The following is a 17,655-nucleotide window of genomic DNA, read 5'->3' on the forward strand; positions in this document are numbered from 1 at the left end:
ATTTGGGACTCGCTTCTGCTGGCTCTCAAAGACACAATCAACGCCAGCGAAATTAGGTCACAATGCGGCGAGCACCTGCTGGAGTTGGTCGCTACAAAGGTGTCCAAGACTGTGAACACAGCATTGTCCGAAATCTCATTGCAGCTGGATTCGGCGCCAAACCTGGACGTGCCTCATCAAGTGTCTGAAATAGGTGAAATTACATTACAATCAATCACGGTTCTCAGAGACTGCTTGGAAAACATGAGGCTGGCGCGTCGCTATGGATTCGAAGAGAACTGCGCAGACAGCGATTCATCGGAAGATGTAGCCAACTTGCTGGTGGCTCCTCTTCCCACTCCGGTACAAGCCCCCGGGAAGGCAGAAATGCACCTTCACGTTCAGAAGCCCATTGAGGTGCACACCAAGACAGGAAACCTTTGTCTTCACTCGCCAGCAGAAACATGGACAAAGAAAGAAAATATATTTTGTACTGTGTTTTTGTGGAAGCTGATGGACCATATTGCTCACTCCAACGCCAAATCGGTGCTGGAGATGGACATTGACTGGATGTTAGCCAGACTAAAGAGCACCGTTGTAGAAACACGTCCAAACCACCCACAGAACATAGGCGACTTCCACATTGACGTCTACAAGGACCTCTGTCAGGAATTTGGATCTAAGGAGCGTCTATATTTTTCAATGGTGTGCTGTCAACTTGTATTTGTAGAAGCTCTTGCTAGGACTTTGAAAAACCATCTCCAGTCACCAAAAAAGAAGGACTTTTTTACTACGGTTAAATCTTTTTTTAAGAAAAGGACCACTAAAGTCTCTCTGGCCGGTGAGCATGGACGGGCTAGCCTGCTGGCTCTCACCAACACCAGTGAATGCTGACATAGGACCAAGATGGAAGATTACTCAATTGTGCTTCCAAAGAGAAAAGCAAAAAAAGAGCAATGCTTAAAAGGGTAGCCTGACATCACTTTATTGGGTCAGCAGCTGAATCCATAAATACTTAGTGAGATTGCCCTCTGAAAACTGCTGAGGATTAGGGCTGACTGTATCCTCGAGAAGTCCCACCCTGTCTGCTGACATTTCCGTGTGACAGTGAAGGTGTGAGGAGGAGGTTGCAGGGCCAGCACAGAGCTGCTGTGGATCATTCTAGTCCGCTTTGCTTGGTAGCAGTGTGGTACACGCGCTTTACATATAGTCAAATAAAAACCACACACGCTCTCCTTAGCCAAGCCTTTTTCACGACATTGGATTGACTCGCAGAACCGTGAAAACTATTCAGCCTCATCGTCCAATTCATGTGAGAGTCCTTGTAGTCGTGTGACGGCGCCGCTGTGGGTCGGCGCGTTGGTGAAAACTGTGCCCACAAACTGAGGCGTTCCTCTCAGAATGTGTTGGATAACCGTGCAGGAGCCTGACGTCTCGATGCGGAAGCCAGAATGCCGTGGCTCCTTTCCTGTTTGTCCCGCGCTTGAACTAAGCGGGGACGCAAAGAACTGTTGGAAAAAGAAAACGATAGCAATGACCACGTGTTTGAAATAAAAAGAACAGGGTTAAGAAACTGATCCCCGTACAATGATGCCCTTCATTGCCAATGCAATGTGAACAACAATTGGGTAAGAACGTCATTTTAGTGCGTCATACTGTAATGCTCAATATATTTATCATCCCTAATATTGGGGACGCCTCCTTAATGGGCAGCCAATCTATTTAAATGTAACACAAGAACTCAAACAATTCCGTTTTTACAAAGACAGTCAATTGCGATTCACTCATTCAAAGAGGTGCTGTATCCATTTAACAATAATGTCTGACATGATTCACTCAAAGAGGTGCTGTATTCATTTAACAATAATGTCTGACGTAGTTTCCAGCGGCATGGAACATATATATTTTTTCTGCTCAGGTATCTGAATCCGGTAATTAAAATATATATATTTTTTTATTCAGATTTAGCTCTTGAGCTTGTGCAAGTGTCTACATGGTTACAAAACATAATGCAGCTAAAGAACTCACAGGTTCTCCTGTTGTCGGATCGATAAAGTCAGCCCAGTAGCCTGCAGTCCACAGTGCAAAACACATCTCCTTAGCACCCGTCATAAACTGCAGAGAGGACAAAGGACAGTGAGAATCTCCTCCGACATCTCATCGATAAACCTCAAATTGTTGAATGTTAAAAAAGCAACAACGTGTTGATTTCATCGTATTTAGTTGTGAAATTTGAATTGTCCCGGTCAGGCTAGCGTAAAGCACCAGCTAAGACCCTAATGAGGACAAAATGTTGATCCACCTTTAAAGGTTCCACACAAACCCTCAAGACTCACTTTGCTGAGTAGCTGCTCTCTGTCTGGCTCCGCCTCCTTGCAGCGACCGCTCCTTTGCGAGACCGTCACAACTGTGATGGAAGTGTTTGGGACTGTCGGGAACAAGAGCTCCAAATCTGGCAACACAAATATTATATAGTTAATCATTTACGGACCAGCATTTTATCTGAACTATTTTGGTAAAACTCAAATAGAAGCAGCTCTCACCTTTCCTTAACAGCTCAGGACAGGAACTTATGGAGCAATCTGTGTCTGTTTGATTGAAGTACTGCTCAGCTTTGTGGAGGCGCTTAGATATGGGGCCCAGTTTCCCCTAATGAGCAACACAACCGGAGCAAAGTTTCAATGCAAGTGCTGACAGACAGAAGGAAACACTAGTTTCAAATTCGGGTTGTTTGCAGGTTTAAATTAGCCAAACTTAAAGAATATGTGACCTTCTGAAGAACAACGACCTCTCATTCGCTAAATGTAGTGAACCCCTGCTATTTGCGGGGCACAGGGAAAAGCGAATATCCCCGAGTACGTCACTGTATAATCATTAGGGTGAGTGGTGAAAATTGGCCCAATATTAGATCTAGTGTAAGGTTTACAAAGGGCCCCCTCACATCGTGATAACTGATCCATTAATGATTCTAACCTGAAACTCATGAACAAACTGGGCTAGGATGAACTGTTGTCTTTCTGTGCTGCTCAGGGCCGTTAGCACGTCAGGCAAAGTCCTGCCGACTGGCAATTTTTTCTTCTCTTCCACACCGTCCAGATGGCTGTCAAACCCCACATTGCCTGGTAACTGGAAGCGTTGGTCCTGAGGTCCGAAAGGTCCCATGTTTTCATCGGGCCACACAGTTCTCGGGCCTGCGGAGACAATTATGCATATAAATTTAAGACCAACACGGTGAATTGCTAGAAACATTCTAATTCTCTGAGATTCTCAACACAAGTCATTTATTGAATCAGTTATTGAAAAATAGAGACAGTTGACGTGACACTGCGTGGAAAGTTGGTAGCCTAGTAGACAAGCAATGGGATAGGTAGTTTTCACCACGTAGAAAAATGTAAGGCTTTACATTTCCCTTTTTTAATTTGAGACTTTGTAAGACAGGATTACATGACAACTTCAAAATCAATTATTCTTTACTTTTTCCACTAACGTGCAAATTAATACATTTGAAAATACACAATATTTTAAAGGTGACATTAGCTAAAAAAAAGTTCAATATTTATAAGCATACCTGAATCTGTATGCGATACAGATATGTAAGGTTCATCTGGATTTGCAGTAGAGAAAGTTCTGACTCTGGACACCTTCAGAGCCGCTAATATTTGCCGACCTAGGGTCTGAGATCGGACCAGCCGGCCTCCACCGCACAAGACCTACAAAGTACCAGAAGCATCACATTAATGGTGACAATGAAGTCAATGTTTATATATGCTGATTTCTGTTCGCATTTCTAACGATAAGCTCGAAATAAACAAACGACTTCAGTATCATCACCTCATGCTAACCGGATGGTAGTTAACACATTTACGAGAAGCTATAAATTTGTTACTTACTGTGCTGGGCATGGCTGGGAGTCAACTTCTGCTTTCTTTATAAACCGTCTGACCTGGTCGAAAACAAAAATGTAATGCAATCGCCGTATAAAAGCATACACGAGTCAATTAGCAAGTGAAAGTTGGAGCTAACTGGACATGCTAGCTAAGGTTCGTTACCACACACACACGCGCCCACAGTAGCTGACGCAATGATGAGTTTACGTATTTATTGAATTTTACGCAGGTGAAAACAACATTAACTTTACAAGTCTTACAACTTCGACAGACAGCGTCTAATGGCGTTGCAGATTTGGAAAAAAACATCGATGGCGAATCAGCTGATCTTGTTTTGACATTTCCCCATTTTAATCGTCGGGGTATGTAATTCAAGTTTAGAACGCATGACCGGAGACACACTCATTTTTAATGTTGTACAACACACTGTGCTATCTCCGAACTAAGTAATTTAATATCCGAATAAAGTACACAGTGTTCTTACCTGGTCTTAGCGTACGACCTTCGCAAAACAACTACGGAAAGCAACTAAGGACTTGCGGCGCACGCGCTGTTTGAACGGCGTCAGCTGTCAAACCTACCACAAGATGGCAGCAAAGAAAATAGAATTCTGGATGGAGATGGTGTTGGAGTTGAGGTTTATTTTATCTATCCATCCATTTTCTATACCACTTGTCCCCACGGGGGTCGCGGGCGTACTGGAGCCTATCATCGGGCAGTAGGCGGGGGACACCCTGAACTGGTTGCCAGCCAATCACAGGGCACACAGAAACGAACAACCACCTGCACTGCACTCACACCTAGGGGCAATTTGGAGTGCTCAATCGACCTACCAAGCATGTTTTGGGGATGTGGGAGGAAACCGGAGTGCCCGGAGAAAACCCACGCAGGCTCGGGGAGAACATGCAAACTCCACACGCTGGACCCTCCTAACTGTGAGGCGGACGGCTAACCAGTGCACCACTGAGCCACCCTGATCAAAGCATACCGTTAAAAAAGGAGTTGATTTCAGCAACGAAATAAAACTAGCCTCTGTTTCTGCTCTTGAAAATTACAGAAACTAACATTGCACCAAATATGGCAATGACAGCTGTGGCAGAAAGGATACAAATGTCGAAATATGACTGGAGGTGCTTGCACCTGACGCTCATACAGGGAAGTCCAAAACGCTCCGAGTACTATCAGAGCTGCTGAACTGTGCAATGAGGCCTTCCCCTCAGTTGGAAGCCTCAGGGCAGCGTTTGCTAATGAACTCGCACTCTACAAATCATGCATATGCATCAAGAGCCTCTGAGGTTGTTGTCATGGTTACAGCACCAACAGACGGCTGCTAGCTAGGTCATAGCACATTTGGAACTACTGTATACAGTTAATTCTGCGCTAAAACGTTTTTTTTTCTGAAATACACTCCTCTAAGCATTAACATATTGTGAATCCAAACCAAAAAAAATGCTGTAATGGTAGTTTCTCCTGCTCCCCGTTAATAATAGAAGGTGCAAATGTCAGCATTGAATACAGATATACAGTACATTATCTTTAATCACCTTTGCAGAACACTAAAACACACTTACAGATGCTTTTGTGCCCTCCTCTCTCTGAAGTACCCTCCAAATTAATCGCACAACACAAAACACATTGATTTGAATGCATCTCTTTTGTCATCTATTGCAAAGAAATATTTTCTCATGTTTACCCTAAACATCCAAATTTTCATTGTACTAGTATCGTCTCTGCAGCCAAACTAGTTGAAACACAGTGCTGGTTAATATTGCAATTGTGGAATGTGATTTAAGTGACAAAATCCACTTGTTTTTATCCATCTCAGGGGGTGGCTATTTTGACACTTGCTGTCGACAGGTCTTGAGTCACAACCAATCATGGCTCAGACGTTTTCTGAAGCTGAGCCAGTCATGTCGCTGACTTTGGATTGATTCAACCTCAAGAATTAAAAAAGGAACAGTGAGTACTTAGAAATAAAGCCTCCCTGAACTATAAGTCACTTTTTCTCCGTACAGTGCGGTACACACATCTGGTAATAGGATTGCTCTCTGACATCGTAATAGTATTTTTGAAATAACAAAAGTAAAGTCACGATCGCAGCGAGTCGAAACTCTGGCCATATTTAAGTTATGGTGAAGCGGACTTGAGCAATCCTATTGGTACAAGACATCAAAAAGAAATAACGTCTGTGTGTGGATATGAGACATAAAAGACTCAAAGAGAAATAATTGACATTAGGGAGTGCGGAGGAACAAATTGTGCAGGGACAGTTTTATCATCTTTATTATCTGGAGGTTTATCCTGTGATGTGGGTACATTTAATCTTTTCCACTTATCTGAAAATGGTCAAGGCTGAAAGTGACAAAACGTTAAACCTGTTTGATATTGCAAATTAAAGCCATAGAGTATGTGATTATTATTATTACATTCTTCATTTCTGCTGCATGTAACCACACATAGGTCACATTTTATGGTATTAGATTTTCTCCTCCCCTATTGCCTGCTTCCAAATCTCTCCTTCCTGCTGACATGTCGCCTTGCAGTGGGGATAATCACATCACAGGAAGAGCTGAAGGCTGCAAGAAACATTTGTATGAACAATCTTCCACTCTCAAGTACTTCCACTAGACATTGAGTATGTCACAATATCTACAATTGTGTATGTATGTGTGAGCAAAAGTGATGCATTGTTTCCCTGCCACTGTTTACAGCACTGTCTGGTTGGATTACAGGGTTGACGGGGAAAGTAGCAACACCTAAATCTCGATTTAGTCATCCTTTGTTACGTTAATTTAGGTCAGGCATGTTGTTAGGCAACCAAAGAGGTCCATTTGCTCCACACACATCAAAGTCTGTTGACATTTTAGTAAAAGAACCAATACGCCGATAATTTTAATTACATTATCTTCGCAGTTACTCTCTAATACCCTGCCCTATTGCACACTCAAGTGCTAACGCAATGTGAGGGGTGTGCGATGGTTCAATAGACCAATAAAGTTTGTACATGAAACATCCCCGCACAGCACCAAGGAGGTAAAACAATTAGAAATGAGCCTGAAGCAAAAAAAAAGACGAGTGTAATTACACAGGAGAACGTGGTAATGTTACCAGACAGCTGGAGATGCTCCAAAATGGAGAGTCATAGTGCAACAGGCCCTCGAGGCTGATTCAGCTCCTCACGCTTGGCTTAAACACACCAGCATGATACCACGCTGAGGGGCAACAACACCTTTGAGTACAATAATCAGATGGCCAGTGGTTGCATGATAGAGACAGAACATGCAAGAACACAACAAAACACACGCGTTTGACCTTTTATTCTCTATGTTTACTTTTGTCGCATTAGTAACTACCATCTAAAACCTTATTGTTAATTAAAAAATAACAAAGCCGAGAAAGAGCTGAAAGATCTTGCTTGTACAGTTATTTAAGTGGAATTTGAGTTTTAGGAAGCTCTTAATCCGGAATTTGGCACTTGCACCTGCACTGTCACCCCCACTTTAACCTTCAAGTCACGAGCCAGTGTTAATTAACATCGACTGAAGCGGCTCACCTCACACAAAGAGAATGAGCAAAGGCTGTGAGTCTTTTAGTGTTTACAGCAGCTATGCAGCAAGCCAAGGTGAGAGGAGCTGACCGCTCACCATCAGACAGGACCAACTACCCGGACGAGCAATGACCTAATTTCAAGCATTATCTCTTATCTGGTCACGTTAACATCAGCAGTCCGTGTGCTCTTTTGCGCACCCTGCAGCTGTTTGTCATGACAGGTGGCAAGAACATCACCAAATGCCAGTGTATGGCATCACTATACACTGGCATGTATACTGATGCTGGTCCGCGTTCTTTTCATGGTAAATCTATTTTTTTTTGGTGCAGAGTATGCCTCGTGTTCATTCACTCATTCATAATGGACTAGACTCGCATTCTAAAATTACTAATGTACTTCACGGCGGAAATCATCATGGATAAGGTCACTTGAACTATTTTGACTTGATTGGGCATCCTTTACAAAACAGTTTCTATGCAAAAATCTACTCTGTCTCACATTGGATACATTTAGCCAAGTAAAAAAAAAAAAAACTAGGATACATTTAGTCAAGTAAAAAAAAAAAAAAACACTTCATACAGCATTACCCCCCAAAATAATATTTCACCATATTTACATGTTGTAGAAAGTCTGAACGATCTTATTCAGTAGATATAAAAAGTCCACACACCCTTGTACAAATGTTAACACACCCTTGTTCAAATGACCCTTCTAATAAGATTTTTTGTCATTCGGGTCAACAGATTTTAGGTCACAATAATTGTGGCAAAAGATGATTATTTTGTTTTAAATTTTGGTATTTTGTATATTGTGTATCTGGAAAGACATTTCCATCTATCTATTTTCTGTTCAGCTTATCCTGTTCAGGGTCATCAGGTAGAAAGCCTTTAGTTGTTGGTGATTCAGTTAATCACTCATTCACATGTTATAAAACAAACAAACAAACAAACAAACAAACAAACAAACAAACAAACAAAAACAAATGTATATATGATAACGATTTGCAAAGAAATGAGGAATTTCAAACTCAATTCACCATTTTACACCTAAATTTAGTAAGATGATACCCTAGGCTTACATAAAGTAAAATGATTTTGCCACAGTAATTAAAAACTGCTCATTTAGAGCAACTGTGGCATTAATCTTACATTGGCTATCAGTCTAACAAATGTATTCCACTATGGAGGTAAACAAAAAGGGCTCTTTACTCAATCAATAGTTCCCCTTCTGCTTTCTGTCTAATCAATAGGTTTATCCACTTGAATCTTCTGCCAACCCAGCAGCCTTGTGCATTTTAACTCTGCATCTTCACCTGCAGGGAAATTTTCAAAATATACATTACGTCCAAATTGCATGAAGAATCGTGTATAAAATTGAGATATTTTAGAAGAAAAGCCAGATGAATGAATGTCAGTATTGCCGATGCTACAGTCGTTCTTACAGTTTGATGGACAGCTGCAGACCACACGCATTGTGATGAGATCAGGAGATAAACACTCAAGCAAAGATGCCCAATTGCCAGGTCATTCAACAAAAGGTTCCCTCAAGGTCAGAGAAGCTTGAAAGCAGTGTGGCTTCCACTGGTAGCCTCTGTATTTACCAAACGTAACAACATTTCTCAAAACATGGGGCACGTAAGCAATGACAGCAAATACACTATTGTAGAGTTCACCACAGTGACAGCCTGCATAACCCGGAGGTAAACCAGCTTGCACAGCACATTGTCAAGCCTGGTGACAGTTGTCTTTTTAAAACGATGGAGGGACGGTTGCAATCGCAGGTTCAGCATGTTTCCACGGCTCCATACACATTCTTGAGAGAACATGTCATTTACAGTATTTAATGACTTTGGTAGGATTGTCAAATAGTCATAAACATTTTATAAGTCATTCCAGAAGAGAATTCCCCACCTCCCATCTCTAAAATGACTTACAAAATAAATGCTTCATTTTTCACAAAGGTTGGTGCCTAATTTGTTCTCCAATTCTAGAATGACACTTGTTATTAAAGAGTAAAAAAAAATAAAAAAAAATAAAATAATAATAATATACAATATATATACATATATATCTAATATATATATATATATAGTATAGTGTATCGCTCAAGGTGAAGCCCTCCGCTCACCCAAAACACTGATGACAATGAGTGGTAGAGAAAAAGCATGAAATCAGGAATAACATCTGGATTGCTTGTGACAAAAAGAGACCTGGCCAAAAGCTCCACCATCAGCACTTGTCGTATCTTCCGGTAATGGGAAAAACATGAACCAGTTCCCTCGTGGATGCATTTGCTTCGACGGGTAAGCACTTTGATTCCAGCGAGAGTGCTTTTCTTTGTCCCCTGCTCACGGCAACAAGGGAGACGTAGCACCATTCAAACATATTGTACTAAACCTCTGCCTTTATATCTTCCCTGCTGCCTTGCACTTTTCCGCTGAACATAAATAGAAAAAAAATACAACTTAAGGCGTCTGACAGATGGAGGTGAATCGTCGCATGCTTGCAGGCAGCTTGCTGTTGAGCTGCACTTCGTTACCCTGTGGCTTTTTTTCCGACTTTGCCCAAGATAACTGACCTCGGTCTCTCGCTGCATGTCTCGTTTTATTATCAGTGTGCATCTTCTATCACATGACTTAAGAAGAGTAAAAAATGTCCTGTACTTCGTTACTTCCGACCTTTGCATACATGATGAGCTTTCTCAGCAGCACCTCATACTATTCCTCACGAAATAGCTTCAGGCTACAACTGCACACAAGTGACAATGTTGTGATGAGCGGTGACACCTATTGCTGCTTAATGAGGTCTCACAAAGCCATATTTCACATGTCAGCTACATGTGTGTCATTGTGAGACGACACTGTTGTGACACACAGCACTGCTGAAACAGCAGCCCAAGGCCTCAGCAACACCTTTCCAGTTGTCTGATAAAAATATCTGTAATTTAATTTGCCATGGTCGCATTAATCCTGATGTTTCATCCACTGAAAAGCATATTGATTGCATTATATACTGTAAAACATGAATGAATGTTTTTTTTTGCAGTCCAAATATTCATGTAAAAATGTGATTTTAAGATTGCGATTTTATTCCTTCCACAAACAATAATCTGAAATCTAAAAATAAATTGTTGGCCCATTCTTTTTTGATAATTACGATGATGCACATATATATATATAGTCATTTTTTTCATATCTTTACATGTAATAATGCTGATTAATTTTAATTATTGGCACATTTCAGCGCACTCGAGGTCATCATGCAACACAATTAAAAAAAACAACTACAACATCAATGAAAATAGCCATTTCTATGCTGAATGTCAAAAGAAGGATTTATTGTTTTCTTCCTACAAATGTTCACAGGGAGCGACAGCAGTGACAGTCCTGTCCACATGCATCAGCAGCATCGCTCCTTGGGGCAGCCTGTCATCATTTTGCCTCTAACAACCTGCGTGGCGACAACACCTGCCCACATGCAGTAACACTAGTCATTGTTTTTATGGGTCACATCATGACGCCCGGTCATTTTTCCTTTGGCAAGGCGCAAAACGCTGCTAGTCTGCCAGAATACAGAAAGAGTTGAGTATTTCTGACAATTGCTGCTGGATTACACTCATGCAGTGACTTGGAAAGCTTTTATACTGTAAATGGTGAAAAATGTTGGGTATGCTTCAAGTAACATGTATTGTATCGGGTTCTCTGCAAAACTAAAATGTCAAAACATTACAGCAGAAAGCCTCTTCAATTATTTTACTGACAGAGTGGACTGGAATGTAAAAATATATATTGAAAAAATCCTTAAGTCAATATTTGGTCATGACATTTCACATAATATTGACTCCAATGAAAATACTGGGAGGAAGAAACCCACAAAGCCTGCACACTCCAAACATGAAGACTGGAGACAATATTTAAATTCAGAACCTCAAAACTGGCAGACTCATTCACTGTGGTTTAATCTTACACGTACGTATGTAATACTGTATTTGAGTCAGGGGCGTCACTAGGGGATGGCCAGGGGTGGCCATGGCCACTCCTGAAAATTTGTTGGACACCTCACAGCCACTGGGGGAAATAGATTATATAAATAGAAATAGATTAGACAATAATACAATAATTTAGACAATAAAACAAATGGTTGTACATCTCAAAATGTTTACTGTTAGTCTGTGCGCATGCAATCATTCGTAAGATTAAAGTGGGAGGGACACGATTTTTACAAACGTTACTGTTATTTTAAAAACTATACTACTCATGTCGCAATTTATGGTTTCTCGGATTAACCCACATTAACTGAGCACTGGATGGATTTTGCAGTATGCTTTGAAAATCTTCCAGTCACGGTCGAATTGTGACCTCAACGACCCATCTGTTTGAATTTCTGGCTTGTGAAGTGAGCTCATCATTTTTTTGTGGTTCATTTCAATTTTTGATTCACTTGGATTATACTGCTATGGTGTGTTGCTGGTTTATGTTTGGAGCGACGGGAGGATACTGTGAGCCTGTTTCAGTAACAACACCTGCTGGAAAGAAGCATTGCTCGAAAGCCATTCAGAAAAGTGTTAACTAAAATCCGGTAACACGCACACACACAAGTCATCCACTTGGTGTCTCTATCGTCCAAGAGAGTAAGTATATACTACATTAGGTGTAACAAATAACTGGCAATTGCTATTGCAAAATAAATGCCAACTACTGACAGTCAATGTAACATCACTATATTTATTTTGAAATGTTCATGTACAAGCCAACAAAGTTCAAACTGTAATGAATTTGTGAAGAAATAATTACCCCTTCTTGAAATCTTATTATATGTACTAGTAGTCTTTCTTAAGAAAAGCTTTTAGGGTGACTTTTTTTCCATTGTGTGCCCTGAAATTATAACACAAGACACCAAAGCCCGCCCCCCCTGTTAGACAACCCATAAAAATGTCTTTTAGTATTCGTGTGCCACCCTAACAATTTATGTGTCCCCATCTGGCCACTTCTATGAGAAATTTCCGGAGGCGCCCCTGGTTTGAGTGCTCGTGAGCGAGGATGAGAATGTCATGCTTACCCAACCTGACAAGGAATATTTTCGCAGAGAAAAACTGCTCAGCCATAAGAGGGCAATGCTGCTGCCATGAAATTTGAAAATATAAGTGTTCTCCCAAAAAATAGCAACATAGATGTGACAGATCTGGGTCTTCACTGGTGTGGAACAATTGTCTCAGATTTGTCAAAGCGGTGCCACGACAACTCGCTGTCGTGTTTCGTGGAGTCAAGCTGTTGCTTCTGTGTCTGCTCGTTTTATTACTTTACCATTCCCAGTGGGCAAATACTTTGTAAAACCTACAAAAAAAAGGCATAGTCATATCTTGGGAGATATAAAAACATGGTGATATAAAAAAAAACAACAAGGTGATGCTTATGCTTATTCTGGTTATCCCAATTTTTGTTTATAGATAAAAAATATATATCATTATGATATTAGAGTCTAACAACTTCTATCTCAGACTATAGTAAAAACAAGTATTCTTATGTCATGTGATTATACTTCTAGAGAAGCCTCTGTGTTGTGCAAAATCTCCCACTAATTAATTGGAATTTATTTGACAATTTGAGATTTGAGTGATTGAAAGAGACATTAGTGAGTTCCCGAAGCACTGTGGATATAAAATGTCAACACCATGTATGATACCCCTTTTTTTTTTTATATGTAAAGCAAACAAGAACATGATAAAAGAAATCCTGAACTTTTATGGGGGCGTTTTGTTCTTGCTTTTGCTTTTAATTATTTGAAGCACCTTTTGTGTATGAATTGTGCTATATAAATAAAACTGCTAACAATTTGAAGTCCTCTATCAAGGAAAAAAAGAGAAATTATATCACAAACCCTTTTAGATACAGATGGATGGCTGTTCAAAGAAATATGAATATGCGTTTAGTTGTTTCACAGAACTTTTTAACAATATTAGGTTTTGGATTTTTTTTTTAATATTTACAAAGGATACTCTGATAATGAATAATAGAAGACAAGAGAGATGCAGTGAAACTCTCAGCTGATGACAAGGTACTTAATCAGATCTATTTTAGAACGAGACCATCCAGGATGTTGAGCGAAACTGACGCAACCGAAGATTCCATATCCTGAAATTTTTTTTCATTTGAGGCTCGCCTATGTGAGTGACAGCCTGCGGCCATAAAGTGACAGAAGGAAAAGGATGCGAGATTTAAGTCCAGTTTTTAAGATGAATCTATCAATATTTAAATGTAGATATGTGCTTTTAAAGGCTTTTAGTGCTTCTCACAAGTGGGGCCAAGCAACTACATGATTGGAAAACTTTGTGCCCAGCAATGAGCATTACTCTCCAATTCTCAAAGTGAAGCGACCGCCTTGAGCCGAAATGCATTTTCTCAAAATTCCCTGTGGCCACCACACTGTCAGGTATAAAAATCAGAAAGATGCAAATGAAATATTGCCTACTGACAGACTATATTTACTACTAATGATCTCGTGTACAGAATAATAACAGTACAGTACACGACAATTTACATTTTATCATATTACAAAAAAAAAACTCAAAGTGTAGATGTATCGTAAACAAAACAACTGACATCTTTTTTTTTTAAATATATGCAGCACATAGAAGAGTTACTTCCTTGTGGAATTTCTCACTTAATGAGTAGGTAGGCACTCCGGAGATGAGACTATTTGTAAGAATTAGAAGTGAATTTAATATCATATGTCCATTTGAAATAATATTATCTTCTGCAGAATGTTCCCCATCAGACCAGCATTGGCTGTGCTGAGCCCACATTGCTGCTGGAAGAAACGAGCGGAGTTTCTGGAGCATGACTACATATTAAGTCCATAATCACACACGTTTCTTATTCATGGCCTAAAGGGATTTTGAATTATTTTGCAGCTGCGAGATTTTGGACTGGACGGATTTTACACTTTATTTTCTGTTTCCGTTAGGTAAAATCTAAAGTGTGACCTACAAACGATCTTTCAGCCGCTTCCCAATGGGATGAGACAAGATGTTCAGGAATACCCGTCGGGAATTTTAGCCTTGTTATCCTGCAACGTTCCAGATGGTTGGAACAATCCCGTGTGCTCCCTTTGAAATGTGTAGAGTGATAGCAGAGCAACCATTCCTCCTCAATTTAATTGACTTTCACTTTTTTGGGGCCCCACCTTGTAGGACCCGGAGTCCTCCATGACCTCCCCTATGGGCCTAATTGCTTTTGGCTGTCGAGCAGCTCGGTTTGAAGTTTAAAGAAAGAGAAGAGGCCCGGTTTACTGTAAAGTGGGCTCGGGATTGGAGGGACTTGATTTCCCATGGTGGATTTCTAATGACTTCTTAAGAAGACTGGCGGGCTCATCGGAGGAAAACAAGCAGAAAGACAGCCATGAGAAGTCTCCTCACAACATGAGATGAAATGGAGCCAGCGTTCAGGCAAAACAAAATGCACAGCAGGGATTCAGCAACACTCCGGGAGAGGAGAGAGACGGAGGGGGAAGGGGTGTTAGGGTGTGTTTCCTGGTGGCTACGGGTGGTTGGCTTGACATCTTAAGCTGATTGGTGCTAATCAAAATAAGCGCGAGAGGCCTGCTTTTTCTGCTCTCGCATTTCTGGAAGGAAATTACACTGAGTAGTGCCTGATGGGGAAGGCCTTTGAATTGGAATGGGGATTGTTTAAGCCACAAATGGTGCACTTCAATTCAGCTTGCCACAGCAAACACATTATTCCACAATTCCTGACCACTGACGCAGCATTTGAAGGCAGAACTTAAGTTAAACCAAGTGACCGCGATACCAGATATTAAAGAAGCGCTGCAAAAGCGACAGAAAATTTTGAAGCCCCTTCCACTCATGCATGTTGATATTGTTTGAAACAATTCAAAATTAGAACACCACATTAAAAAAATCTTCCCATCCACAAAACGGACATCTGCCATCTTTTGGCTTTAGTTATGCCTGCGCAGAACCGAACATCGACAATGTGATTCTTTCCGTTTAGAAAAGGGGCACCAAGCACTGTTGCCATTTGTTCAAGGTTATGAAACACATCAGTTAGTTTAGTACCTTTCACAGCTTTTAATAAAATCCATCCATCCATCCATCTTCTTCCGCTTATCCGGGGTCGGGTCGCGGGGCAGCAGCTTTAGGAGGGACTCCCAGACTTCCCTCCCCCCAGCCACTTCATCCATTCTTTTGATAAAATGTAAATATTAAACAATGCCTACAATATAGACAACAGAACAGAAAGGTAGGCTACTGCTGCATACAGAACTTTGAAGAATCGTGTTTCAGTGGTACCAACACGTTTCATGGTTTCCAATGGTGTGCAATGAACCAATTTGCGTGTAAAAATGAAAACTCTTGCCCCTTCCTCTTGATTATCAACTTACACATCAAATACAGTATATTTAACGGATAAAATGTGGTACTTTTTTTATTACAGACATGTTTTCAATAGGAGCACTTATCAAATATATATACCAGCTGAAAAACATATCCAGACACAAAGGTTACCTTTGCTTTTTTATTGTTTTTATTTTTATAATCAACTTCACTCTTTCCTTTGCTTTTAAACATCTTTAAATGTGTTGTTTATAAATGCATTTAAATATCCTATAAAAATAAAGTTGCCTTACCTGAAGGTATGATGACAGATTTCAATAAATTGTAGTGTACATTGAGAATTGATTTCGCAATCAGGGCAAGAAACAAGTGTAGACTTGCACATGCTGGATGATGAGGTTAATGTGCACAATTTGGCTCAGACTTTTTTTCTCCCCTTTAACAGGAAATGTTTTCTTTTTCCCTGATCACATGAACCTATTGTTATGATTGCACAGGTGCAGTTTATTTAAGCATCACCACAAAGGCGGGACTGGAATGATGGTTTTAAAATTCACTTTTAATGAATTTGTTGGAATACACCCAGTAAAGGGTAACACATTTTATTTTGTAGTTTATTGGTTCCCAATCCGAGGTTGGGATTTTCTGTCAAACGTGCAATCCAAATCTAAGGATATCTGAATGACTCAAACTTAACCAGGAGCTGTGCACCAAAAAATAAAACTACATTAATAAGACGGAATGCATGCAGAGTTCCCCCTTACGCTGTAAGCTGACACTTTCAGGCAGTGATCTCACCACATACATGAGGCCTGAGAAGTAGGAGTTTGTCAGGTGGGGGGAAAACGGGGCAGACAAATATACACGAGAAACTTTACACGATTGCATCAGGTGTTTTTTTTTTTGTCAATATCTTCTTACATGAACAAAACAAAGCAAATGCTTCAGATTTACATTAAACATGTGCATGTTGGGTTCGCTGGCGGCAGAAAATAGACAGTTCACTGGCCCTTTAAGCCTCCTGCCCTGACTTCCCCCTCCGTCATAAAAACCCCATGAGTTAGTTTTGCAATATGTAGAACATCCCAAACTTACTCCACCCTGAGTATAACCTCAAAAATGTGACAGGCTAAGACAAGAGCCACAAATGTTTCTTTTCTTTTATCAGTTGGAAAATTCCAATGACGTCACTTTGACTTTTTAGTTTTGACTCTTAAACTTGCAGCACAGGCAGGTTTTCCTGTATTTAAGTCCATTGTATTGTAAAGTGTGGGATGAGAAGTATCCAAATGGGACGAGTAGGCAGGTTCTTGTAAAATGGAATTGTTTGTGTGCAATTTACTGTTGATAGTCATTTGCTGTTTTTGTTTTTCAGCATTGGATGCATTCATTGACTGTAGGTGATAAGCAAAGAAAAACAAAATTACCAAATTAAGGACTTGGAACCACATTTGCTTAGAGTACGCAGGATTAGAATATTCAATGTCAAACAGATTAAGATGTTCATATTTGTGGGGAATTTTAGTTAAACATTGAATCATGCCCTAACCTGTTTTGACAGATATATCAGTCTTTTTTCTTTCAAGTAGTCGGCAATCTAGTGACTGCTATCATTCATCCTGCGTTCTGTGGCTAGGTCCTAATGACTCCTTGCCTGACCCAGATACTGTAATAAGTGAGGAATCTGGCCAAAGCAGAGCACATGAGCCCAAATCTGGTCTTAAAACCACCCTCGGGTGAGCTGCGCTGGCACAAAAAGCCACTTAAGTAGGTCTACGTTTAGAGTGTTCACAAAACAAATAGACCAGAATCCTGGTTGCAAACGTGCAGGATTGAGGTCTTGTGATGTGCAGCTGCTTCCAATGAGGGCATGAGGAGGAGGTGGTC

The 17,655-nt window shown here is 40.5% G+C and overlaps 1 protein-coding gene across 1 annotated transcript; it reads right to left on the reverse strand.

Annotated features, from left to right (window-relative positions):
* Nucleotides 1–939: 939 nt before the first annotated feature.
* Nucleotides 940–4,433, reverse strand: mmadhca (metabolism of cobalamin associated Da). Its single transcript, XM_037272252.1, has 8 exons — nt 4,351–4,433; nt 3,870–3,922; nt 3,548–3,689; nt 2,953–3,170; nt 2,523–2,628; nt 2,316–2,431; nt 2,008–2,094; nt 940–1,487 (listed from the first exon to the last, which is right to left on the reverse strand). The coding sequence occupies exons 2-8, from the start codon at nt 3,879–3,881 to the stop codon at nt 1,266–1,268; spliced, it is 903 nt and encodes a 300-aa protein (XP_037128147.1). The 5' UTR covers nt 3,882–3,922; nt 4,351–4,433; the 3' UTR covers nt 940–1,265.
* Nucleotides 4,434–17,655: the final 13,222 nt, after the last annotated feature.

Source organism: Syngnathus acus, chromosome 2 (genome assembly GCF_901709675.1).
Source record: "Syngnathus acus chromosome 2, fSynAcu1.2, whole genome shotgun sequence".
Taxonomy (NCBI): Eukaryota; Metazoa; Chordata; class Actinopteri; order Syngnathiformes; family Syngnathidae; genus Syngnathus; species Syngnathus acus.

What these genes read in the sequence shown, in the direction of transcription:
- mmadhca (XM_037272252.1), bottom strand. An exon ending in TCCTGAGCTGTTAAGGAAAG is followed by an intron (nt 2,432 to 2,522) that starts GTGAGAGCTGCT and finishes TTGTGTTGCCAG; the next exon opens with ATTTGGAGCTCTTGTTCCCG. An exon ending in GAGAGCAGCTACTCAGCAAA is followed by an intron (nt 2,095 to 2,315) that starts GTGAGTCTTGAG and finishes TCCTCTCTGCAG; the next exon opens with TTTATGACGGGTGCTAAGGA.